The following is a 22,107-nucleotide window of genomic DNA, read 5'->3' on the forward strand; positions in this document are numbered from 1 at the left end:
TAGCATGAGTAACAAGATATAAAAATCCAGCTATTGGGTGCCTGGGTGGCTCAGTTGGTTGAGCCTCTTGATTTCTGCTCGGGTAATGGCTCGGTTGTAGGATCATCTGTGCTGGGCTCCGCGCTCAGCTGGGAGTCTGCTTGAAGATTCTGGCCCTCTGCCCTTACCCCTACTTGTGCACATATGTGTGCTGTCTCTCAAATAAATAAATCTTTAAAAAAAAAGTCCAGCTGTTTAGTAAAACCTCAGTAATCCTAAATTTGAAAATACCAGTATGATCTCATGATCTGTTTTTCTTTAGAAAATATGCTTATTTCCTAGCTCTGGCCACAAAAAACCCATAACTAGTAATCAACCTAGTAGTGATCAGTGCCCGTAGTGCCCAGATTACGGTTTCTAGGTATCATTTCCTGCTGGAAGAACCAGGGCTCCATGGAGGAAAAGCTGATTTCAGGTTAGGACCAAGAAATATACAGGATAATTGTCCTACCAGAAACCAAGGATGTAACAGTTGTGTTAAAGGAGTCAGGAGCCATTTCAAACACCAGTAAGACTAAAACCATTGAATTTGTTGAAATTCATTAGTTCATAATGACCTTGTTTTAAAAATTCATTGTTCACTTTTGGAGGATAGGAAGGAAACCCACTGAGGGAGGGGAGGCTTTTCTGTATGAAGTATTCCAGGTAATAATGAAGAAATGAGTGTCACCATTTTGCAAACCTTTTTTTGTAATGGTTCATCACAGACAGAGAAAACTGACCGTAAGTGAAGGAAGTACACACCACTTATGTTGTGCTCAAAGAATTAGACTTCAATAAAATCAAGCCTCTAGGTCTAACGGCTACTTTACAGGACATACTGGAGCCAATGAATGCCACCACAAGGATGCAGTCAGAGAAGGAAGCCACTGTGGAGGACCCTACAAAACCAAATAGGCCCTCCCGCACCCTTTTTTCAAAGGGGAAGGAATTTTAAAAGAGGGAGAATTCAGAAATTTTTTAAAAATATATCTTTCATAGAATCTTTTACATTTAAGAGCCACATGAACCAAATGCAGTGTGTGATCATCACGTTGAACCAGATTCCAAACAACCAATTAAAAAATAATGGAGGAAATTTGAACACTACTGTATACTTTATATTTTAACTGCAATGAACTTTTATGGCTGATGTCATTCCAGGTTTTTAAAATAAGAGACTTTATCTTTTAGAGATACATAATAAAATATCCATGGGTGAAATATGTCTGGGATTTGCTTCAAATAATTTAATTAGGGGATGGGGAAACATGGGCAAAAAATGGGGGGATTATGTGTTTGTCGTTGTTGGAGAGGTGATTGATTCATGGGGACTCCTTGCACTGTTCCCTAGTTTTGTACATATCTGAAAATTTCCATAGAAGTTGTTAAAAGTAAAAAAGTGTGATTTCTTTTATGTAAGGATGCCTTTGTACTTTTTGGCTGTTATTTCAATTTCTGTTTGGTTTGTTTTATTGTTCTCTAGATTGCCCCAGTGGAAAATGACAATAGCTATGATGAACTGAAAAGAGATGCAAAGTTATGTTTATCACTAATGTCTCAGGGCTTGCTTTACCCTCATCAAGTGCCTTTGGTACTTCAGGTGCTAAAACAAGTAAGAGTGTCTAACGAATATTTACGTGTTTTGGTTAGAATTTGGTTACCCATTCTAAGAATTTCACAAAGTCAGCTGTAGTGCACACAGTACCAGAAATTTTTCATTTTGACTTTTCTTTTAGTATGAGAGAAGATACAGATTGACCAAAGAAACAGACCTAGACTCTGTACCTGCCTCTGCCACCAACTTCTGTGACCCCGGGGAGATCATTCAAATTCCCTATATACACAGAAAGCTAATGAAGCACCTTGGATGCAAAGTGCTTATGAGGGAAGGGGAGTGGTCATTCCCTTTACCATTTTCCCTTGGTTTTATTCACTTGTATTTCCCAATCTGGTTTAAGAAAGAAAAAAGACCTAAGTGATTGTATATTTTCTGGCTGCATTTTTAGTATACTGTGTGCTCAGCCTTTACCCAGGTCTTACATGTGTTATATAACATAAAAAGTGGACCTGTTCCGATGGTTTTCAGATTTTTGAGTTACCAGTGAAAAACATTTTTTAACAGCCCAGTTTGTTTGTTTGTTTCTGTGATGGAATTTAGCAGTTCTCAGTCATTGCTTTTAATCCGCTACCTGCTATGAAGTAAAAGAAAATAATGTGTAACTCTTAGAGGAGTCAGAGTATTAAATATAATTTTCTTCTAAAGTTGACTTTTGTCTATGTGTTCCTTACCCTTTATTTTCAACCATTCTGAAGAACTAACTTTACCTGAAATAGTTCATGCAACCTTCTATTTAGAAGGAACTATAACACGAGCTTGCTCTAACCATGCCCGTAAAAGTAGAGTTGTAGTAGAAGATGATACGATTTGTGTGTCATTTGTCTGTCACCTCCTGCTCTCATCAGCACTGTTCCCATTGTCTCTGTTTATTCTCATTCACAGACAGCAAGAAGCAGTTCTTGGCATGCTAGATATACAGTGCTGACCTACCTCCAGACCATGGTATTTTATAACCTCTTTATTTTCCTAAACAATGAAGATGCAGTTAAAGACATCAGGTGGCTTGTTATAAGTCTTTTGGAGGATGAACAACTAGAGGTAAAACTTAACATATAGCAAATCAAAATTTAATACATTTAGAGAAAGCATCATGCCCCCCCTTTAAGAAGTATTTATGCACTGATGAGTTTTTTAAAGCATAAATTATTAAAAGCAACTTTAACATTACCCTGTATTATTAGTTTTGATACCCTAATCATGATTTCCTGTTATACAAATGGAAACAAACATTGGGCATGGTGTTATTCTGGCATCTCTTTGCAGTTGGGCAGACAACATTTGTGAACCAAAGTTTTCTTATATGTGAAATTGCAGGTGATAATATTTTACTTACCTTACTAATTCCTAAAGGACTAATTTCAGTTTCAAGAGAATAAAAATCTAGGGGCGCCTGGGTGGCTCAGTTAGTTAAGCGTCTGACTCTTGATTTCAGCTCAAATTATAATCTCGGGGTTGTGAGATTGAGCCCCACGTCAGGGTCTGCGCTGGGCGTGGAGCCTGCTTAAGATTCTCTCCCTCTCCCTCTGCCCCACCCCCTTCACCCTTGTACACACTTGTACTCTCTCTCAAAAAAAGAATAAAAATCTACCCACAAATGCTATTATCCAGTTAAGATTTTTGCCCCTTTTTATTTCCCTTGGTAGAGAAATTAAAGGCAACTTTGTGGTGAAGTTATATTAGTATTTTGTACAAAAAGATAAATCTCTTAGTTAGTATAATGTAATGTAAGAAAAGTATGTTGTAATAAATAAGGAATAAGTTACAACTTTTGAAATTGGCCTTAGGTAAAGAAAATGTAATTGAAATTTTTGTGAAATCTGTACTTTTTAAAAAATTTTATGGGTTTTCTATGTAGTGGAGCACTCCCAGTAATTATATATTCTATTTGAGAGTACTGAAAATAGATTGCATCCATAGAAAACTGAGAATGGAAATTTTTCCACCTCCCTAATGAGCCTGTTCATTTTGCAGTCCAGCTTTCTTGTGTTCTGGGAGCAGATCTTGCTAGCCCCTCAGATACTCACACACAATTGGTTATAACAGCTACAGCAGGCTTACAGTATTTAGAGCTGTCTGTAATTTTTTTAACTTGTATTTTTTAATAACTAAAGGAATAAAAATGAAAAGGTGGAAATCTTGAAAATCAGTGTTTCCTAATTTTAAATACTACAGCAGTTACATTAAATTGCATTTATTGTTTGCTGGACCTTGTTGTAGAACATATTCATAAATTATTTTTATATTCCATGTAGTAGGCTTAAGTGTAACTGTTACTATAAGTAAAGCCATGACATTCATTAAAGCTATTATATTTTTTTAAGATTTATTTATTTATTTTTTAGATAATCCCTGTACCCAACATAGGGCTCCAACTCACAACCGTAAGATCAAGAGTTTCATATTCTACCAGCTGAGCCAGCCAGCTGCCTCTGTCATATTTTTAAAACAGAGTACTGAGTATCAGTGATGTAATAATTAGCAAGAGCTACTCATGATAATACTGAAAAAACTTTGTGATAATCTAAATGAAAAATGTTTAAAGAAAACTATTGGATTTAAAGAAAAACTTTCAGGGGTGTCTGGCTGGCTCAGTCAGCAGAATATGTGACTCAGTCTCAGGGTCATAAATTCAAGCCCCATGTTGGGCGTAGAGCCTACTTAAAACAAAATGTATAATGATGATAACAGGTCGGCAAGGTATATACCGAGTATTCCACGTTAGTCTTGTGTCATAGTCTGTTAGCACTGGCTCTTGAAAAGTAGCTGATGGCCACAAAATTAACAGTAAAGTTGTTCATACATTAAAATTTAGTAATCCCAGTTCTTAGAATCTATCCTAAGAAAATACATTGCAATATGGAAAAAAATTATATAAATTAAGAATATTTTTAGCACAATAGTGAGAAGTTGAAAGCATTCTAATCAATAGTTGAATATAAAAATGAATCGTGGTGTAAAAGGAAATAACGCGACCAAGTATGATGTAGTAAAACAATTTATAATGTAATTCATTTACTAGTATAGTGAAAATGTTAAGTTACCCCAAAACTGTCAAACCCTACAACATTTAAGAAAAAACCTTTTGAAGCAATTAACAATACAAAAAACGGTGGAGTTTTTTCCCCCAAATTATTGCCTATCTTTATGAATGCTTAGCGGGAATTTTGTGATACCTGTTGAGATGATAGCATTTTACTGGTTTTTTTGTTGTTGTTTTTTTCCCCAAAACTTGAGTTCGCATTCCATTTTGAAATGGACTGTGCTCTGCTCTGCATTTGGTACTTGGGTAAACTGTAGTCTGACAGCAGCCTGTGAAATTCCTAAGAAGTAAACTGGACATAAATCTACAACATATGCCAGTTATACAAATTGACTGTTCTCTGTGTTACTGACGAAAACAGCAGTAGTTTGCAGAGATGCAGAGTCCAGGAAAAATTCATCTTAATGTTAGGCTCTGGCACTGCTTTTACAGTTACAGCCCTGATAAGGACAACTGCCGGTCAGTGGGAAAATAATTTATTGAGACATTTAATTTTGCGTAACCCTAATGTAGTGGCTTTCATCCATTTTGAGGCCACAGACCTGTTGAGAATCTGATGAAATCTCCCGAAAGAACTGGCATGAGAGCATTCACACAATTTGCACACAGAAGTCCGGGGAAGTCCCCCGTCCCCCTCCCCGTATCCCCCTCCCCGTGCCCACCGCCACCCTCCCAGCCTCCAGCATTCCCCTGAGGGTTAGGATCTCCACTCTGAAAGAAGTGATTATCTCTACAGGTTCGAGAAATGGCTGCTACCACCTTAAGTGGTCTGTTACAGTGTAACTTCCTTAACATGGACAGTCCTCTGCAGATTCATTTTGAGCAACTTTGCAAAACGAAGCTACCGAAGAAAAGAAAGCGAGACCCTGGTTCCGTAGGAGACACGATTCCTTCTGCAGGTAACAGTGCCGGTATAAAATACTCACGTCCGTTTGGGAATTAACCATGCTTACTCAGACAGATATTTATTGAATACTTGTGTGTCCCTGGGTCTTTGCTAGGTACTGGGAATAGTTGCCCCTGCTTTTAGTAAGCTTTGCCTACAGTAGGCAAGACCTGGAACAGAAGAGCGAAAATTGAGAGGCACAGAGGAACCTGTGCTCTGAGACACACCTGTTACAATGAGTCAGGTCTGCCTGCCCACATGAAATCACTTTATATAAAGAGCTGTGTAGAATGAGTTATTTTGGAGAGTGTAAAGTATTTGCTTTTAGATTTTATAGCTTAGGTGTGGATGTACTAGGAAAATACTAAGAAAACAAAACAAGCCTTGCTTGTACTTGGAGAGGGGACTGTTCACTACTTCACTGGGCATTTGGTGAGAGGGTGAAAAGAGTCCTCACAGGAGCTTCTACTCTAATTGAGCATGAAGATAAACAGGAGAATCAGATCTGATTGTCACATTTAAAGAGACATTTAAGCATGATTGTGGGGCGCCTGGCTGACTTGGTCAGTGGAGCATGCAACTCTTGATCTCAGTGTTGTAAGTTCAAGCCCCATGTTGGGTGTAAAGATGACTTAAAAATAAAATCTTTTTTAAAAAAATAAACAAATAGGAGCGCCTGGGTGGCTCAGTCAGTTAAGCCTCTGCTGTTGGCTCAGGTCATGATCCCAGGGTCCTGGGATCAAGCCCCAAGTCAGGCTCCCTGCTCGGCAGGGAGTCTGCTTCTCCCTCTCCCTCTGCCCCTCCCACCCGCTCGTGCTCTCTCAAATAAATAAATAAATAAAATCTTTTAAAAATAGTAATAAATAAACACAATTGCAAAGAGCCGTCTGACCTTGCCACTGCTAACTACAGTCACAGGAAGAATGGGAAATATATAGAAAGACTCTTAATAAGTAGGAAGCTTATTGGATTTGTAGGAAGTGCTTGGAATGTGAAGCTCTTTTTTTTTTTTTTTTTTAAGATTTTATTTATTTGACAGAGAGAGACACAGCGAGAGAGGGAACACAAGCAGGGGGAGTGGGAGAGGGAGAAGCAGGCTCCCCGCAGAGCAGGGAGCCCGATGTGGGACTCGATCCCAGGACCCTGGGATCATGACCTGAGCCGAAGGCAGTCGCTCAACCGACTGAGCCACCCAGGCGCCCGGAATGTGAAGCTCTTAAGTGCTGATTATAAGAGGGTCTTAATTAAGTCATATAGTGACCTAATACAATGAATGTTCTAGTTGCTTTGCTTGAGAACTCTATTTTTTAATAATTAAGTACCAAACAAACTGAGGGTTGCTGGAGTGGGGGGTGGGGTGGGAGGGATGGGGTGACTGGGTGATAGACACTGGGGAGGGTATGTGCTCTGGTAAGCGCTGTGAGTTGTGCAAGACTGTTGAATCTCAGATCTGTACCTCTGAAACAAATAATGCAGTATATGTTAAGAAAAAAAAAAGAAGAAGAAGAAGGTAGCGGGAGGGGAAGAATGAAGTGGGGGAAATCGGAGGCATAGACGAACCATGAGAGACGATGGACTCTGAGAAACAAACAGGGTTCTAGAGGGGAGGGGGGTGGGAGGATGGGTTAGCCTGGTGGTGGGTATTGAGGAGGGCACATTCTGCATGGAGCACTGGGTGTTATGCACAAACAATGAATCATGGAACACTTCATCTAAAACTAATGATGTAATGTATGGGGATTAACATAAGAATAAAAAAATAAATTAAAAAAAATAATAATTAAGTACCAAAGTAGTTTTAGCTCTTTGTTATCCCAAATGGCATTATTTATAATTCTATTTCGTATTCCTTTTTTTTTTTTATAAATCATGGCCATCTTTTTTTTTTTTTTTAAGATTTTATTTATTTATTTGACAGAGAGAGAGGTAGCGAGAGCAGGAATTAACTTCAGTTCCCTAGGCACCGTATTTCATGTATACGAATATAATACACACACACACAACTCTAATGAAAAACAGGAGAATTTGAAAGCAGTAACTTCTATCACTAGAGAAAGAATAGATCTTTTTAAAAAAGGAAGAATGAAGACCCTGCAGAATATAGACACATTACAGCTCTGTTTACAGACATTCCTCATATATAGTATGTTTACCTCATGAATTGATCCATTCTGTGGATCCCATCTAGAAAAGTGGGGTCTAATTTTGATTAGAGATTGTTTTAGGATCAGGGATTGCACTTTTGCATATGATATGAATTGATCAAAACTATTATTGTGTAAGTTCTAGCAAATAAGTGACACATTTCTGACCTAGCTCTTAATTCCACTATCATTGAGGGACAGCTATAGGATGTCTTTAGTTCAGCCTCAAAATCATGTTTTTGGTCTGTGTGCACACAGAGGGATTTTAAATGCAGAAATTCACACATTGACAACAACTTGCTTCATCGAAAACTAATTTTATTTCACTGTGACATGTGCAATAGAGTCCTGTAAATATTTGCACATATATTGGTGTGGTTTTTTTGTTTTTTCAGAGTTGGTCAAACGTCATGCTGGGGTGCTAGGACTTGGTGCATGTGTTCTTTCTAGTCCCTATGACGTTCCCACCTGGATGCCCCAGCTCCTTATGAATCTCAGTGCACATCTGAATGATCCGCAGCCTATTGAGGTAAAATTCTTCCTTGTTAGTTTCTTTGCACACATACTATATTGGTAATGCTTTCGTAAGAAATCATTTTACTAATAATTTCCTCTTCACTCTGTACCTTCTGCTTTGAGAAAGCTGCTACTACTACGTCAGCCAGGGCTAAGCCTACTCAACAGTGATGAGTAAGGTCTTGTGGAGGCCTTGCTTTCTTGTGTATTTGAGATCTTTTGGTAGCAAGGAAATTAATAAAGCTTCTGTCTCTCCCAGTCCAGTGGAAGTAAAATATTGTCAATGTTGTCAGGATAGTTAATCTTTATACATTTATTTTACTGACATTTGATATCTAGGAAGTATCTAACCGGGAGCTAATATTAAACAGGAAATTGTGATGGTATTATTTAAAGAACAGCTGTGTCTAAACGGCTGCAAAGACCAATGACTTTGTCCTTCTCACTTGGGAAATAGACGTAGGTGTGTATTGAAACTGGTTTAATAGCGTGGTGTAAGTGCCAGGAGCTTGTCCTAAAGCGCAGCTAGTCATTTTAAAGAAGTGAGCTCGGTGGCTTTGCGAAGTTACAATTGGCTTGTTGGTTTTGCAGCACTTGGTGAAGTGTGACGTCTGAAGTCTAGAAGGATTTTTACGTAGCCAGAGTTACCCTAAATATAATCCTAATCTTTCAGAGGTTAAAATAAAATGTATGTGGGTTGCCTACTCTACAGATGACCGTAAAAAAGACCTTATCCAATTTCCGGAGGACGCACCATGACAACTGGCAAGAACACAAACAGCAATTCACAGATGACCAGCTGCTTGTTCTCACTGATCTCCTTGTGTCACCGTGCTATTATGCATAGAAGGGTAAGTCGGCAAAATGCTGAGTTTAAAGAAGTCTGACAGCCTCAGGTAGATGTCTTTGGTTGGATGATTGAGACATGGGTGTTCATAAGTTTCTTATTTTTGCTGACATTCTTAGATGTCCTTACTTAGATGATAAAAAAATTTGTTAATACAACTTTTGCTATGACCAGTGGAAGTTTAAGTTCCCAGAGAATTTTTCTCTGTTTCTCTGCTTCAGGTATTAAGCAGACAATTGATGTGACTGCTTTTGGACCTTTATAAATCAGTGGCCTTAGTAGCCTGGGAATGGTTAGTTTAAAGAAATCTTATTCTTCGTTGCCTCCTGAGTGGGGCCTGGGAATTTTGGGTTGCCCTGAGGATCCTAGGTTGTATACAGTTATGAGAACATTCCATCTGGATTCTTAAGTATTTCTTTTCCATCCTGAATTAAAGAGGAGAACCCAGAAACATTTCCACACTTACTGGACTTTAGAGTTGGATGTCCTGTTGTCTAACCGAGATTTTTTTTCCTCCCTGATACAGATGAGTAGTCCTCACTTCAAGCTCTTTTCATCAAAAATTCCAGATCCTCAGGTACCATATGTGGCGGCTCTCTGCAGGTTTTAAAACTCTGCCTTTGTTGAGCTCTCATCATTTTGGTGGCTTCTGTGTTTGGTCTCATTAGTCTCCGTTCCACAGGTTCTCAGCTGCCATTTGATTACCTAACTTGTCTGGAAATGACTCCAGAATATTGATCACTTTTTTTTTTGAGGCGTCTGACAAAGCTGCAATGTCTCAGACTAGAAATAATTACCCAGCATGATCATGGCATCCAAGACCAAACAGAGTCTAGGAACTCATTAGGAAACAGTTTACTTGTAATGGAGAATACCTATCTGTAATACAGGTCCCGTCATTTCATTCATCTCAAATTATTTTGAATTTTTTCCAAATGGCTGTTGGGTGTAGAGGGTAGTACGGCTGTGGGCCATAAATTGAAGCCTTTGAGAGCCTTGGGTCTGGAGAGCTATGAAGAGGGAAGGAAAAGAGGGCAAGTCTCGAATCTAACCAAGGACCTGATGGAGTGCGCCACCAAGACACAGAAGTGAAGGCTGTGTCCACGTGCTTCCCACAGACTGGAGTTTTTGGTGCTGATTAGAAAGAGCAGTTGCTGAAAAACTGGGGGTTTGGTGAATAAATTTTTGATTGATTGTTGTGTGTGTATACGATGTGTGATTTTGAAAATAAACAACAACAACAATAAAAACCCTGACTGGTTGATTTTTACCTGTATTCTTTACATATACTGTTTGATCAACCCTCTTTGAAAACTATTATATTTCACCTAATGGAAGACTGCTGTATTTGTGGAAATTCTGTAAGTTTTTTTTTGTTGTTGTTTCTTTTTTTCTTTTTTTTTTTTTGCTTGCAGAATCGTTGAGAGACTAAATAAGTCTTTATATTTAATTGACTTGTTTATTAATAAATGTTATATAGATGTAAAAGACTGTATAAACTGTAGAGATAGCATTGGCAAGACTGTACAGATGCAACCTTTTACACAGCAGCATTGTGTAATTAATTTGTAAAGATTCACATGTAGCTCTTTACTATAGTGATTTTTTGGCTTTTGTACCAACTGAATGCCATTTTTTGTGTTTTTAAATTATTTTCTCTCTCTTTTCATGTTACAAAAGCTGAGGTGTGGGGGTTTTGAGTTCATTTATCATTAGAATGTCTGGATTTTTATGTGACATTTTGTGTGCATCCCTAAATGCAAACACCACATGTTTGCCTGTGACAAGTTTATAGAATGCAAGGTATCTTCTAGGTTAAAGTAATTCACAAGTTAGTGAATGTCCTCTTGCAACACACCCTGTACAGTCTTCCTTAAAGGAACACTACAGTATATTTTTTAGTATCTACTTGCTGAATGACTCCATACAGACCTAAGCTCAGCAGAGGTCCTGGTACAGTATTGAATTGTCTGCGTACACAGGCGTAATCCCTGTATAGAGTAGTGCCAAACTGATGATTTCAATTGTGTAACTAGTTTAAAACCCAATAAATGGATTGTTTTTAACACCTGGCTTTTGTCTTCATTAAGAAAAGACAGTTTCTGTAGGCAGTGACTCTCATGGATTCCTTTTGCGTCCATAGATCTGGGTCCATAAATGCATGCCCTCTAACCAAACCAAATTATCTAGATCAGACCTGCCCAGTACAGTAGCCAGTAGCTACCTATGACTACTTACATATAAATTAAAATCTCATTTTCTCAGTCTCAGTAGCCACATTTCAAATGCTCATTTAGCCACTTGTGGCTAGTGGTTTACCTTACTGAATAGCACCGATGAACACTTTTATCACAGAAAGTTCTGTTGGACAGCACTGGTCTAGATCATTGATTCTCACATTGATGTGCCTGAGAATCACGTGGGGACTTTGTTAAAATGTGAATTTTAATTCATGCTGCTAGCTCATGATATCAATGCCTGGCCCTCCGATTACAGTTTAAGTAGTGAGGCTTTACATATATTAACCACTTCAGCTTTTTCTAAAATAAGCTGTATGAAACTATGCCTTAGCAAGGTTCCTCAAGTGGGAACTTTATTTTTTTTTTAATGATTTATTTGACAGGGCACAAGTAGGGGAAGCGACAGGCAGAGGGAGAGGGAGAAGCAGGCTCCCTCAAGAGCAGGGAGCCCGATGCGGGGCTCGATCCCAGGACCCTGGGATCATGACCTGAGCCGAAGGCATATGCTTAATGACTGAGCCACCCAGGCGCCATTAAGTAGCAACTTTAGAAAATAAAAGCTACTGGGCACCTGCTGTGACATGTTGGGCTCAGAATTTCTCTGGTTAGGGCTCAGGTGTCAATTTTAGAGCGTGCTTGCATGAGGTGGGGGAGAGGGAGAAGAGAATCCCAAGCAGACTCCCTGCTGAGCTCCGAGCCCCTTGCGGGCTCCACGTGGGGCTCAATCCCAGAACCCTGAGATCATGACCTGAGCTGAAATCCAGAGTCCCAACGCCCAACCCACTGAGCTATCCAGATGCCCCAGGCGTCAATGTCTTTTAAAAGCTCCATATGTTTCAGTTGTGCATCAGAATTGAAAACCGGGGTGCCTAGGTGGCTCAGATGGTTAAGCGTCTGCCTTCAGCTCAGGTCATGATCCCAGGGTCCTGGGATCGAGCCCCACATCGGGCTCCTGGCTTAGCGAGGAGCCTGCTTCTCCCTCTCCCTCTGCCTCTCTCCCTGCTCATGCTTTCTCTCTCTCTCTCTCTGTGTGTCTTAAATGAATAAATAAAATCTTTACCAAAAAAAAGAATTGAAAACCTCTGGTGAAGGTTCTTAAGGCCCACTGTAGACCTAGAAACAGGATTCTTTAATCTGAGTTTCTAACATTTGCCCCATGTGATTCTGACACCAGGTGTAGATGTTGCTTATCACCTTGATACCTGATCAGGTTATACTGTGAATGACTTAATTCCCTAAATTTTCTACCAGTGGAAGAAGACTTAAAGGGATGCAGGAGAGAAAAGGGGTGGATGGCTACTACTGTCTAAGGTAGTTCTTAAATGTATGTTGTGTTAAAAAAAAAAATGGAGAACCGCGGCGGGAACGGTGTTAAGGATGAGGAAGACAGGCCAAAGTTGAGAAGTCACTGCTGTTTGGACGTGGAAGACAGTCAAGGTAGGTTTCTAGGTCGGGGAGGGGGAAAGTCTTCTTTGAGGTTGTCACGCCTAATCTAGTTCCTGAATGGATCCTTTAAAAACAAAGACTGCAAATTATGTTTCAATATTTAGGAAGAAAATTTACCCACCTAGTCTCTTAATGTAAATGAAAGTTTTGGTGAAAAAAATAAATAGGATGAGAAAGCTGTTTTCAAATACTCCAGATACATGGCATTGCCAAGCCCTTTGGAAAACCAGTTGTGATTAGTAGTGAGGCCAGAGAGGATTACTAAGGAATTTTGTTTTATTGAAAAATCAACTTTTTCTACATAGTCTTCAGAGTTATTTTTGTGCACAAAGACCATTGTCTTGTTAATACACTTGTGTTCAATTTTTCCCCATTGTTGAACATCAGGGTTTCCAGTTTTCTCTACTTCAGATTACATTGCAATGAATATTTTCGTAACTTCGGGGCGCCTGGGTGGCTCAGTGTCCTGGGATCGAGCCCCGAGTGGGGCTCTCTGCTCAGAGGGGAGTCTGCTTCTCCCTCTCCCTCTGAGCTTGCTTGCTCTCTCTCTCTCCCCCCCAAGTAAATAAAATCTTAAAAAAACATTTTCATAACTAAATGCTTAAAACCTTTTTCTTCAATTATTTCCTCAGGGTAAATTGTGGGGAGTAAAATTTTAGGTCAAGAATCTAAATACTGTAATTGCTCTGATACATTGTTTTCCTCCACCTGCACATGTATCAATTTGCATTGCCAATGATAGTATTAGAATGCCTGTTTCCCTGCAAATTGATAGCCCCCCCCTTTTTTAGATTTATTTGTTTGAGAGAGTGCGGTGGGGGGAGGGGGAAGAGGGAGAGAGAGAATCCCAAGCAGACACCCTGCTGAGTGCAGATCCCCACCAGAGCTCAACCACCCTGGGGATCATGACCTGAGCCCAACATCAAGAATCCAATTGAGCTACCCAGGTACCCCAGCCCATTCATATTTTAACATAGTCAGCCTTGCTTGTTCCTTCGCAGATTTGACTTTTTTTTTTTTTTACTACTAAGCCTGTGCTCCATTTGGCACTGTTGGCTGGTACATTTTGTAGGCATAAGTCTAGTAGCTTTAGACTTGCTGATGGTACTAACTAGTTCCTGATTTCCTCTTCTCTAGAATCTTTTATTACAATTTGGGATTTTTTTTTTTCCCCAGTATAATTTCTCTCAAAGGTGTAACTCTGATGGCCACCTTCCAGCCCAAACCTACTGTAATCTGTCAGGCGGCCAGATGCCTGGAAATCAGCTGGCGATTGCTCATTCAGTAGCTAATCCACATGGAGAGGGACAGAACTTGGGTTAGAATTCTCTAATAGTAATGGGTCTTCTCTTTCAATGGCTTATTTCTAGGGCCCGAGCTCATCATAACTGACGACATAGGTTAGAACCGCTACATTGCAGGTGGTTGGGGAGTGGAGTATTATGTGGGAATTAACTGAAAATTTGTCAAGTTTTATCTACACAGAATTCTAATAGCATAGTCAACACCTGGATTGAATGTCTACTTCATAAATTACCCATTTTTTTTTTCTTTCTTAATGAAAGCACAGGATACTAGGGGAGATGTTTACACAGAAGTCAAATTCTTTGGTACTTTTTGGTACCAAACAGCTTTAAAAAGATAAACTGCCGGGCACCTGGGTGGCTCAGTCGTTGAGCGTCTGCCTTGGGCTCGGGTCATGATCCCAGGGTCCTGGGATCAAGCCCTGCATCGGGCTCCCTGCTCCGCGGGAAGCCTGCTTCTCCTTCTCCCACTCCCCCTGCTTGTGTTCCTTCTCTCGCTGTGTCTGTCTCTGTCAAATAAATAAAATCTTAAAAAAAAAAAAAAAAGATAAACTGCCAGCGGCGCCTGCCTTCGGCTCAGGTCATGCTCTCCAGCTCCCCGCATGGGGCTCCCTGCTCAGCGGGGAGCCTGCTTCTCCCTCTGCCCCTACCCCCCCCCCCTTGCGCTCGCTCTCTCTCTCTCAAATAATAAAATCTTTAAAAAAACTAAATTCTGTTATGATGACTTCATTTACAAACTCCGTTTCAAAGTACCGAACTGGACGATGACGCCAGCTGAATCTAGGAGGCAGTGTTAGCCGCGGCGCGGAGGCGAAGCTCCGAACACCGAGGGGAGCCCTGCCGGCCGCCCGTCCCACGCTCTCCACCCGCTAAGGCCATCGGGGGGGCGGGGGGCTCCCCAGCGTTCCCGGCCTGCGGCCCAGCCCGCAGGCCCCTTCTTGCTCCGCGCGCCAGCTCTCGCTCGCCTCCGAGCCTAGGTCCCCGCGCGGCGAGCCCAGCCCGGGCAGCGGCGCAGCGTGGGGGGGCGGAGGGCGGGGCGGCGGCAGCGGCCAGGCCCGGAGGCCCGCGAGGCGCTGAGGGCGCGGGGGGCAGGCGGGCGCGGGGCCTGAGTGTCCGGCGGAGGGGGCGGCGCCCCCGGCGTCTCCGTGACTGCGCCTCGGCGCCCCCCGGCTCGGCGGCTCCCGGGATGCGCGGAGGCGGCGGCGGCGATGGCGATGATGCCTCGAGCCCGGCCTCGTCCCGGGCGGCAGGCGGAGCTGGGTCCGGGCTGCGAGATGGAGGAGGGGGGCGGCGCTGCGGCCACCGGGCAGGTGAGAGGCCGCGGGCCCCGGAGGAGGCCGCCCCCGCGGGGGCCGGGAGGGCCGGGCCCCGGGAAGCCGGCGGGGTAGGAGGAGCGCGGCTGCGCTGCTCCAGGCCCGGCCGCCGCGCACCTGCCCTGCTGGCGCGGCCTGCGGGGAAGCCATCTCACCCCCACCTGGCCGGCTCCCCGGGCTCTGCGGGGCCGCGGAACCCGTTGCCCACTGCCCATTCCCGGTCGGAGCTCTCCGCACCCCACCAGCCCTCTGCCGATTCTCTTACAAGCTTCCTGCTCCGAACTAGGTCCTCCTTCCCTTCCGCACCCCGGGGAGCGCCTACCCACCGCCAGTCCCTGGATGGGGTCGACCTCCCCTCCCCAAAGCCTCGCTCTCCATCCCCAGACTGGGGGGCCTCCCTAGCCTCATCTCTTATCCACTGATCCTACCCCAAACCGTCAGCTGCTCGGGGCTTCAAGAGGTGGTTGAACTGCGGGGAGAAGAGCGTGGGCTCTGAAATCAGATAAATCTGGCTTGAATCTTAGTGACCTTGGGCAAGTCACCTAACTTCCCTGAGGTTTTTTTTTTTCCTGATCAATACAAATACAATGGGAATAATAATAGTATAGAACCTTGCTCTCTGTGAGGGTTAGACTTTGAAAATGCCTGTCTTCGAGGAATGTAAGACATTATGAGAAGAAGAAAAAAATGGAGTTGGAAGAATCCAAGCCAGGAGCTGACTTGTAAAAGCTCCAAATGTTTTCATATGTACTAAAATATTAAGGCAGCACACTAGATTATCACAGGCTCTTCCCACATCTTAGAAATCACGGCCACTGTACGCAAATTTTCATTTACTATTCCTTGCTTACTAGTTACTTTAGGATCCTTCCTCCTTAGTTGCAACAAGATGCACATAGATATGAATTCATTCTTACTGTGGCTAACATGTCTGCTGAAGACTGGTGTTCCAACCTAAACTTTTTCTGATTTTATGACTTTAATCACCTATTTATGGTGCCAGAAATAAAGAGTAGCTAGTATGCTTGCATTGAAAAGAACATTGGTAATCTGTATTTACTGTTTAGGAGTACCAAATAGGTATTCATTTACCACCCCCTCCCCGCGAGCTACCATCATAACTTCGTTCGAAATTGTGATCTCAGCCTCCTCTTTCTTAAAAGTCGCGGCAGTGGGTTTACTTTTCCTTCATTTCCACCTTTGCTCTTAAAGTTTCTCTGCCAAAACCTTTATTTCTGTTCCGTGTTCTGCTTTTCCTTTTCTTCCCAGCCTCTCATTGCTTTCTTTTTTTCTAATGATCCAATAGGAATGATTTATAATTACTTTATGCCACAATCATAGTTAACAACCTTGCCTAAAAGGTACATAGAAATGTGTGTGTGTGTGTTCATATTTTGAGATCCAGGAACTTAGAGTTGGGAAGGGATTGTAATACCTACTTCATAGGATTGTACTGAGTGTGAAGTAAAGCTGGATAAAGCTTCTGTTATGTATGCTAACCACCCCATAAATGAAAGTTGCTGTAGCTATCTTCTGACCTGTGGACTGCCCCTGATCTCTTTGTTGTTATGTTGAGGTGAACCGAGGGGTGCCCAGTGTCAGCTGTAAAGAGTACCTGCTTAGCTTCAAATCCATGCCCTACCCCGCTTTAAATTAGGAGCTCTCTCTCCAATTCAGTTTCCTTATGTGTAAAATGGGGATGAGTTATACTGTCTCAGGGTTGTGAGGATTCAACAAGTTAATAGCATGGAGCATTGAGAACAGTGCCCGGCTCATCATAAGCACTCAACAAAGTTAACATACTATTAATGATACTGATAATTATATTAATGACCTAGAATTCTCTTTTTAAAAAAATCTGAAAAATCTTAAATACATTGAAAAAATTATAACTGTGCAGAAAGTGGAAGTTGGGCCTCAGCTCCACCAAATCTTTTTTTTCTCCTGCCTCTTATTCTTGACTAATGTTGGTGCCTCATCATCCCATCTTGCCCTTGACAGTTCTGTTTCCAAATATCTCCTAACCTGGGATCTCCATAATTTCCATCACCCCACTTCTTCATTACTAACCATCTACTCGATATTTCTCTTAGCATCAATTCCAGATGCTTCATTCTTCTAATTTCCCAAACCAAATTCCTACTTCATCTTCACCCCTGTTCATTTCCCTGCCTCCAAAGAGGAAACCCTTCTGGGGCAGGGGGTTTGCTAGAAACAATAGTATCACTTCTCTGCCTTCCTACCTCCTCAAATTGAGTTTTCTTTGCTACTTCTCTTTTCATCAGCTAATCCCAATCCTCCAGTTAACAATGAAAAAACAAACAGTAAAAGGCTGTCTTTTTTACTACATAGCTATCAAAAAGGGTTCAGAAGCAGGCACATGGTCTTTAAGTGAAAACAGTAAACTTTCTATTATTTTTTAATTCTAATCAAGAAACAAGAGGTCGAGATTTATATTTTTCTCTCACAGAACTTTTATAAGAAAAGTACAGAAAAGCTGGTCTCCCTTGCCAGTGGAGAATTTCATCATATTGTCGGGATCTTCACTGTCGGACCATTGAGAATAAAGAAGAGGCCATCTTCTTCCTTCATAAAGAATATCCATTAGGTATATGGACCTCCCTAGGATTGAAATTTGTCCAGTACTCACTGGCGTAGCCATACCTGCTACTGAATGCAGAGAGACTTCTGGTCGGGTGGTTCAGACCTGCTGCTCAGAGCCCCTAGTAATCCCCCATGGACCTGGCTCCCCTTCCTCTCTGCCCCATGATCCAGCAACTGAAGGGTTAACCCCTGATGCAGCTGGAGGCCTCTGGGACCCATTTGGAGCTGGTGGTTAAATATTTGGAACAGCACCCCTGGACCGCCCCAGTGCCATTGCTTATTCCTAAAATGCTGGATTCAAGCAATACCTTTGCGTTGTCAAGAGCATTGCACCAGTCTCTAAGGAACAACTTCAGCTCTCCCACTGGAAGCTTCTTTCAGAGCAGAGTGGGCATCCGGCCACACGGGCCTTTGGGATTTGGAACAACCCAAGATGTGTGAGTGAACTTTAAATCTCATTGAAAAAAAAAAAAGTTTAAGAGAATAAAAAGCAAGAAGAAAAAGAAGTTATTCTTTTAAAGCGGAGGCTAGGTCTCACTCCTCTGTCTGCCCACAGGACATAGCACAGGGCTGGCACAGAGTGTGCACATGATAAATGTAAACTGAGCCAGTGGATGCGTGGGTGGGGGTGTTCCTCCTGCTTCAGGGTGAGGATATTGCTGTTGGAATGATAATAACTTACCTTTGTACAGCAGCTGAGAGTCACAGGTGCTTTGCACCTCGTAAATCTCAGATATAATTGACACCCATCAATGCTTTCAGTTTTTCCTCTCAAATGTAGTCCACAAAGTGTTTTCCAAAGGAAGATAGGGAGTTGGCCAAGAAATTACCAGCAGGGAGAAGAAATTATAAATAATGGAAAACAAAGGCTTGTTCCTGGGGAAAGAAATAGGATTTGTTAGTGATCTGTGGGGGCCACAGTATACTTCAGCAATACCCTCCGGCTTGTAACTCAAGCACCTGCTGTAAGACCTACTCTCGTCCTCCGGGCCTGTCTTCCTCCCAGTCCCTACCCTGCCCCTCCCCCCACAGCGAGCTCCTCGTCACCGCCAGGCCCTTCAGCCTCCACCCCAGGGTGGATTAGGTTCCGCTCCTCTTACTTCCACAGTACCCTGCTATCATGTGATTTACCACATTAGGCTATAAGTAGGGTGTGATCTCTTTGGTGGAGAAGTTATGTTCTTGGATCTCCCGTGTGAGGCATTGGGAGTATTTCTAAAAGTAACATTTGCATACCTTTCCATCAGAAAAGGGTGGGGCCCAGGAATCTGCTTTTTTTTTTTAACCCACACTCCAGGTGATGCTTAAAGGATTTTGCAAACCGCTATGCCAGGAAACATGAAATTAGCTGGAAGAATGTACTTTGAGGTGTTTGTGTCTTTTCGGTGTTGGGCCTCCTAAGGAGAAATGCTTTCTATGCATCGGGTCAGAGCTAAAATCCAGTCCTTTTGTACAAAATCCTGAGATCACTCTGCTTTCTACATTAATTCTGTTTCTGGGTGTGCATTTCTGTGTGCAGGCTTCTCTGCCTCGGGCCTCTTGTGTCACATGTGGCACAGCTGTGAGTCGAGGCCCTGACCCCCTTCCCCCAGAAGGAAGAGCCCTTCCTGTCTGAAGATGAACTCCACCGAGCCCCTTGAGGATGCTCCCAACGGCACGTTGCTGCGCGCGCCTCGCTCCCAGGGAGGAAACGGCACCGCCGTCCCGGGGGACCTCCAGCACCTCATGCACACGGCCACTCTGGTCACCTGTACTTTCCTGCTGGCGGTCATCTTCTGCCTGGGCTCTTACGGCAACTTCATTGTCTTCTTGTCCTTCTTTGATCCAGCCTTCCGCAAGTTCAGAACCAACTTTGATTTCATGATCCTCAACCTGTCCTTCTGTGACCTCTTCATCTGTGGAGTGACCGCCCCCATGTTCACCTTCGTGCTCTTCTTCAGCCCCGCCAGAAGCATCCCAGATGCTTTCTGCTTCACCTTCCACGTCACCGGTTCGGGCTTCATCATCATGTCCCTCAAGACCGTGGCGGTGATCGCCCTGCACCGGCTCCGCATGGTGCTGGGGAAGCAGCCCAATCGCACCGCCTCCTTTCCCTGCACCGTGCTTCTCACTCTGCTCCTCTGGGCCACCAGTTTCACTCTGGCCACGCTGGGCACGCTGAAAACCAGCAAGTCCCACCTCTGCCTTCCCATGTCCAGTCTGACGGCTGCAGAAGGGAAAGCCATCGTGTCTCTGTACGTGGTGGACTTCACCTTCTGCGTGGCCGTGGTGTCGGTCTCCTACATCATGATTGCGCAGACGCTGCGGAAGAACGCTCAAGTCCGGAAGTGCCCCCCCGTGGTCACCGTGGATGCTTCCAGACCGCAGCCTTTCATGGGGGCCCCCGGGAAGGGAGGGGGAGATCCCGTGCAGCGTACCGTGCCGGCTCTCTACAGGAACCAGAATTACAACAAGCTGCAGCACATTCAGACCCACGGATACGCCAAGAGTCTTAACCAGGTGCCCCCCACGGCGGCCAGCCGGCTCCAGCTCGTGTCGGCTGTCAATCTGTCCACGGCTAAGGACTCCAAGGCGGTGGTCACCTGCGTGATTATTGTGCTGTCCGTCCTGGTGTGCTGTCTCCCCCTGGGGATTTCCTTGGTGCGGGTGGTCCTGTCCAGCAATGGGAGCTTCATCCTCTACCAGTTTGAACTGTTTGGATTTACCCTTATATTTTTCAAGTCAGGGTTAAACCCTTTTATATATTCTCGGAACAGCGCGGGGCTGAGAAGGAGAGTACTCTGGTGCCTCCAGTACGTCGGCCTGGGTTTTTTCTGCTGCAAACAGAAGACTCGACTTCGAGCCATGGGCAAAGGGAACCTGGAGGTCAACAGAAACAAGTCGTCCCATCATGAAACAAACTCCGCCTACATGTTGTCTCCAAAGCCCCAGAAGAAATTTGTGGACCGGGCTTGTGGCCCAAGTCACTCGAGGGAAAGTGTGGTCAGTCCCAAGATCTCTGCTGGGCACCAGCCCTATGGTCAGAGCAGCTCAACCCCCATCAACACCCGCATCGAACCGTACTATAGCATTTATTACAGCAGCCCCTCCCAGGAAGAGAGCATGCCGCCGAACTTACCGCCAGTAAACTCTTTGGGATTTGCCAATTCCTATATTGCCATGCATTATCACACCACTAATGATTTAATGCACGAATACGACAGCACACCGGCCAAGCAGATCCCAGTGCCCTCCGTGTAGTGTCCTGGAGGCTGGAGGCTCTTGGGCAAACTGTTGGTGTTTCGGATACTAACTGATTTCTTTTTCACTTTCGTGAGACCAGCGGTAGATGAAAACGTCAAGATTCAGCAGAACAGTTGGCAGTTATGATCGTCTTCTGTCTCAAGTATTGGCATCTACTGATTTGCTTTGTGGTTTCCTGACATTTTAAGATTTGATGTAAAAATTTATAATTTAGCTTTTTACCCTGACCTGTGCTCCGATCTTTGGTACTAAACTTTTAAATAGATGCCAGGAATGATCATGCTAGTATATTCAAGGAGAATGAACTGATTGTGACCATTTGAGTCCGTGTTCGGGGTCTCTGAAGTACACCTGAGCTGGATTTTTTAAACAATGTGAAGGGATGATCTTCACTGAGGTGACTTTTTTTATTAATTGAACTATAAATTTTGATTCTTTGAAGTGTTCAAATGGGGAACCATACACTTTTTTTGGTAGCAGGCTTATCTGAATAAATAATATATTGTCAAGGCAGAAAATCAGAAATATATTCTTGGTAATTACTTACACAGGACACACACAGGCTTTAGGTACTTTGCTTTCCTAAGACAGTCCACCAAGTATTATGATTACTACCATTTCTTATGATAGACACTATTACTTTGTGGGAATTGACTAGCTGTATAGTTGGTTTTTTTTTTAAAGAAATATGTTTTTGCTTACTAAAAATGAATTATTCTATTTTGGAATGAGCTTACCCAAGAAGCCTAGTGAAGAGGACTGCACTTGTAGTAGAGGAATGTGATTTCTGGGAGCAGAGGCACTAACTGGGGTCCTCTGAGCCAGGGTATGGAGATGTGGGGAGCAATCTGGACTGCTGTTGTGTGTTAGATGATCTTCATTATT

At 43.1% G+C, this 22,107-nt stretch overlaps 2 protein-coding genes across 2 annotated transcripts in view; both read left to right on the top strand.

The window, feature by feature from the left end:
• Positions 1-11,132, top strand: part of PSME4 (proteasome activator subunit 4) — a 111,619-nt gene extending 100,487 nt beyond the window's left edge. Inside the window, exons 42-47 of the mRNA XM_021701246.2 lie at positions 1,505-1,633; positions 2,522-2,677; positions 5,416-5,578; positions 8,105-8,238; positions 8,938-9,076; positions 9,599-11,132. Of these exons, the coding sequence (XP_021556921.1) occupies positions 1,505-1,633; positions 2,522-2,677; positions 5,416-5,578; positions 8,105-8,238; positions 8,938-9,072 (717 nt within the window). The 3' untranslated portion in view covers positions 9,073-9,076; positions 9,599-11,132. The remainder of the gene's footprint in view (positions 1-1,504; positions 1,634-2,521; positions 2,678-5,415; positions 5,579-8,104; positions 8,239-8,937; positions 9,077-9,598) is intronic.
• Positions 11,133-19,596: 8,464 nt separating this feature from the next.
• GPR75 (G protein-coupled receptor 75) lies at positions 19,597-21,219 on the top strand. Its single transcript, XM_021701251.2, has one exon. The coding sequence runs from the start codon at positions 19,597-19,599 to the stop codon at positions 21,217-21,219; it is 1,623 nt and encodes a 540-aa protein (XP_021556926.2).
• The last annotated feature ends 888 nt before the right edge of the window (positions 21,220-22,107 follow it).

This window comes from Neomonachus schauinslandi, chromosome 10 (genome assembly GCF_002201575.2).
Source record: "Neomonachus schauinslandi chromosome 10, ASM220157v2, whole genome shotgun sequence".
NCBI lineage: Eukaryota > Metazoa > Chordata > Mammalia > Carnivora > Phocidae > Neomonachus > Neomonachus schauinslandi.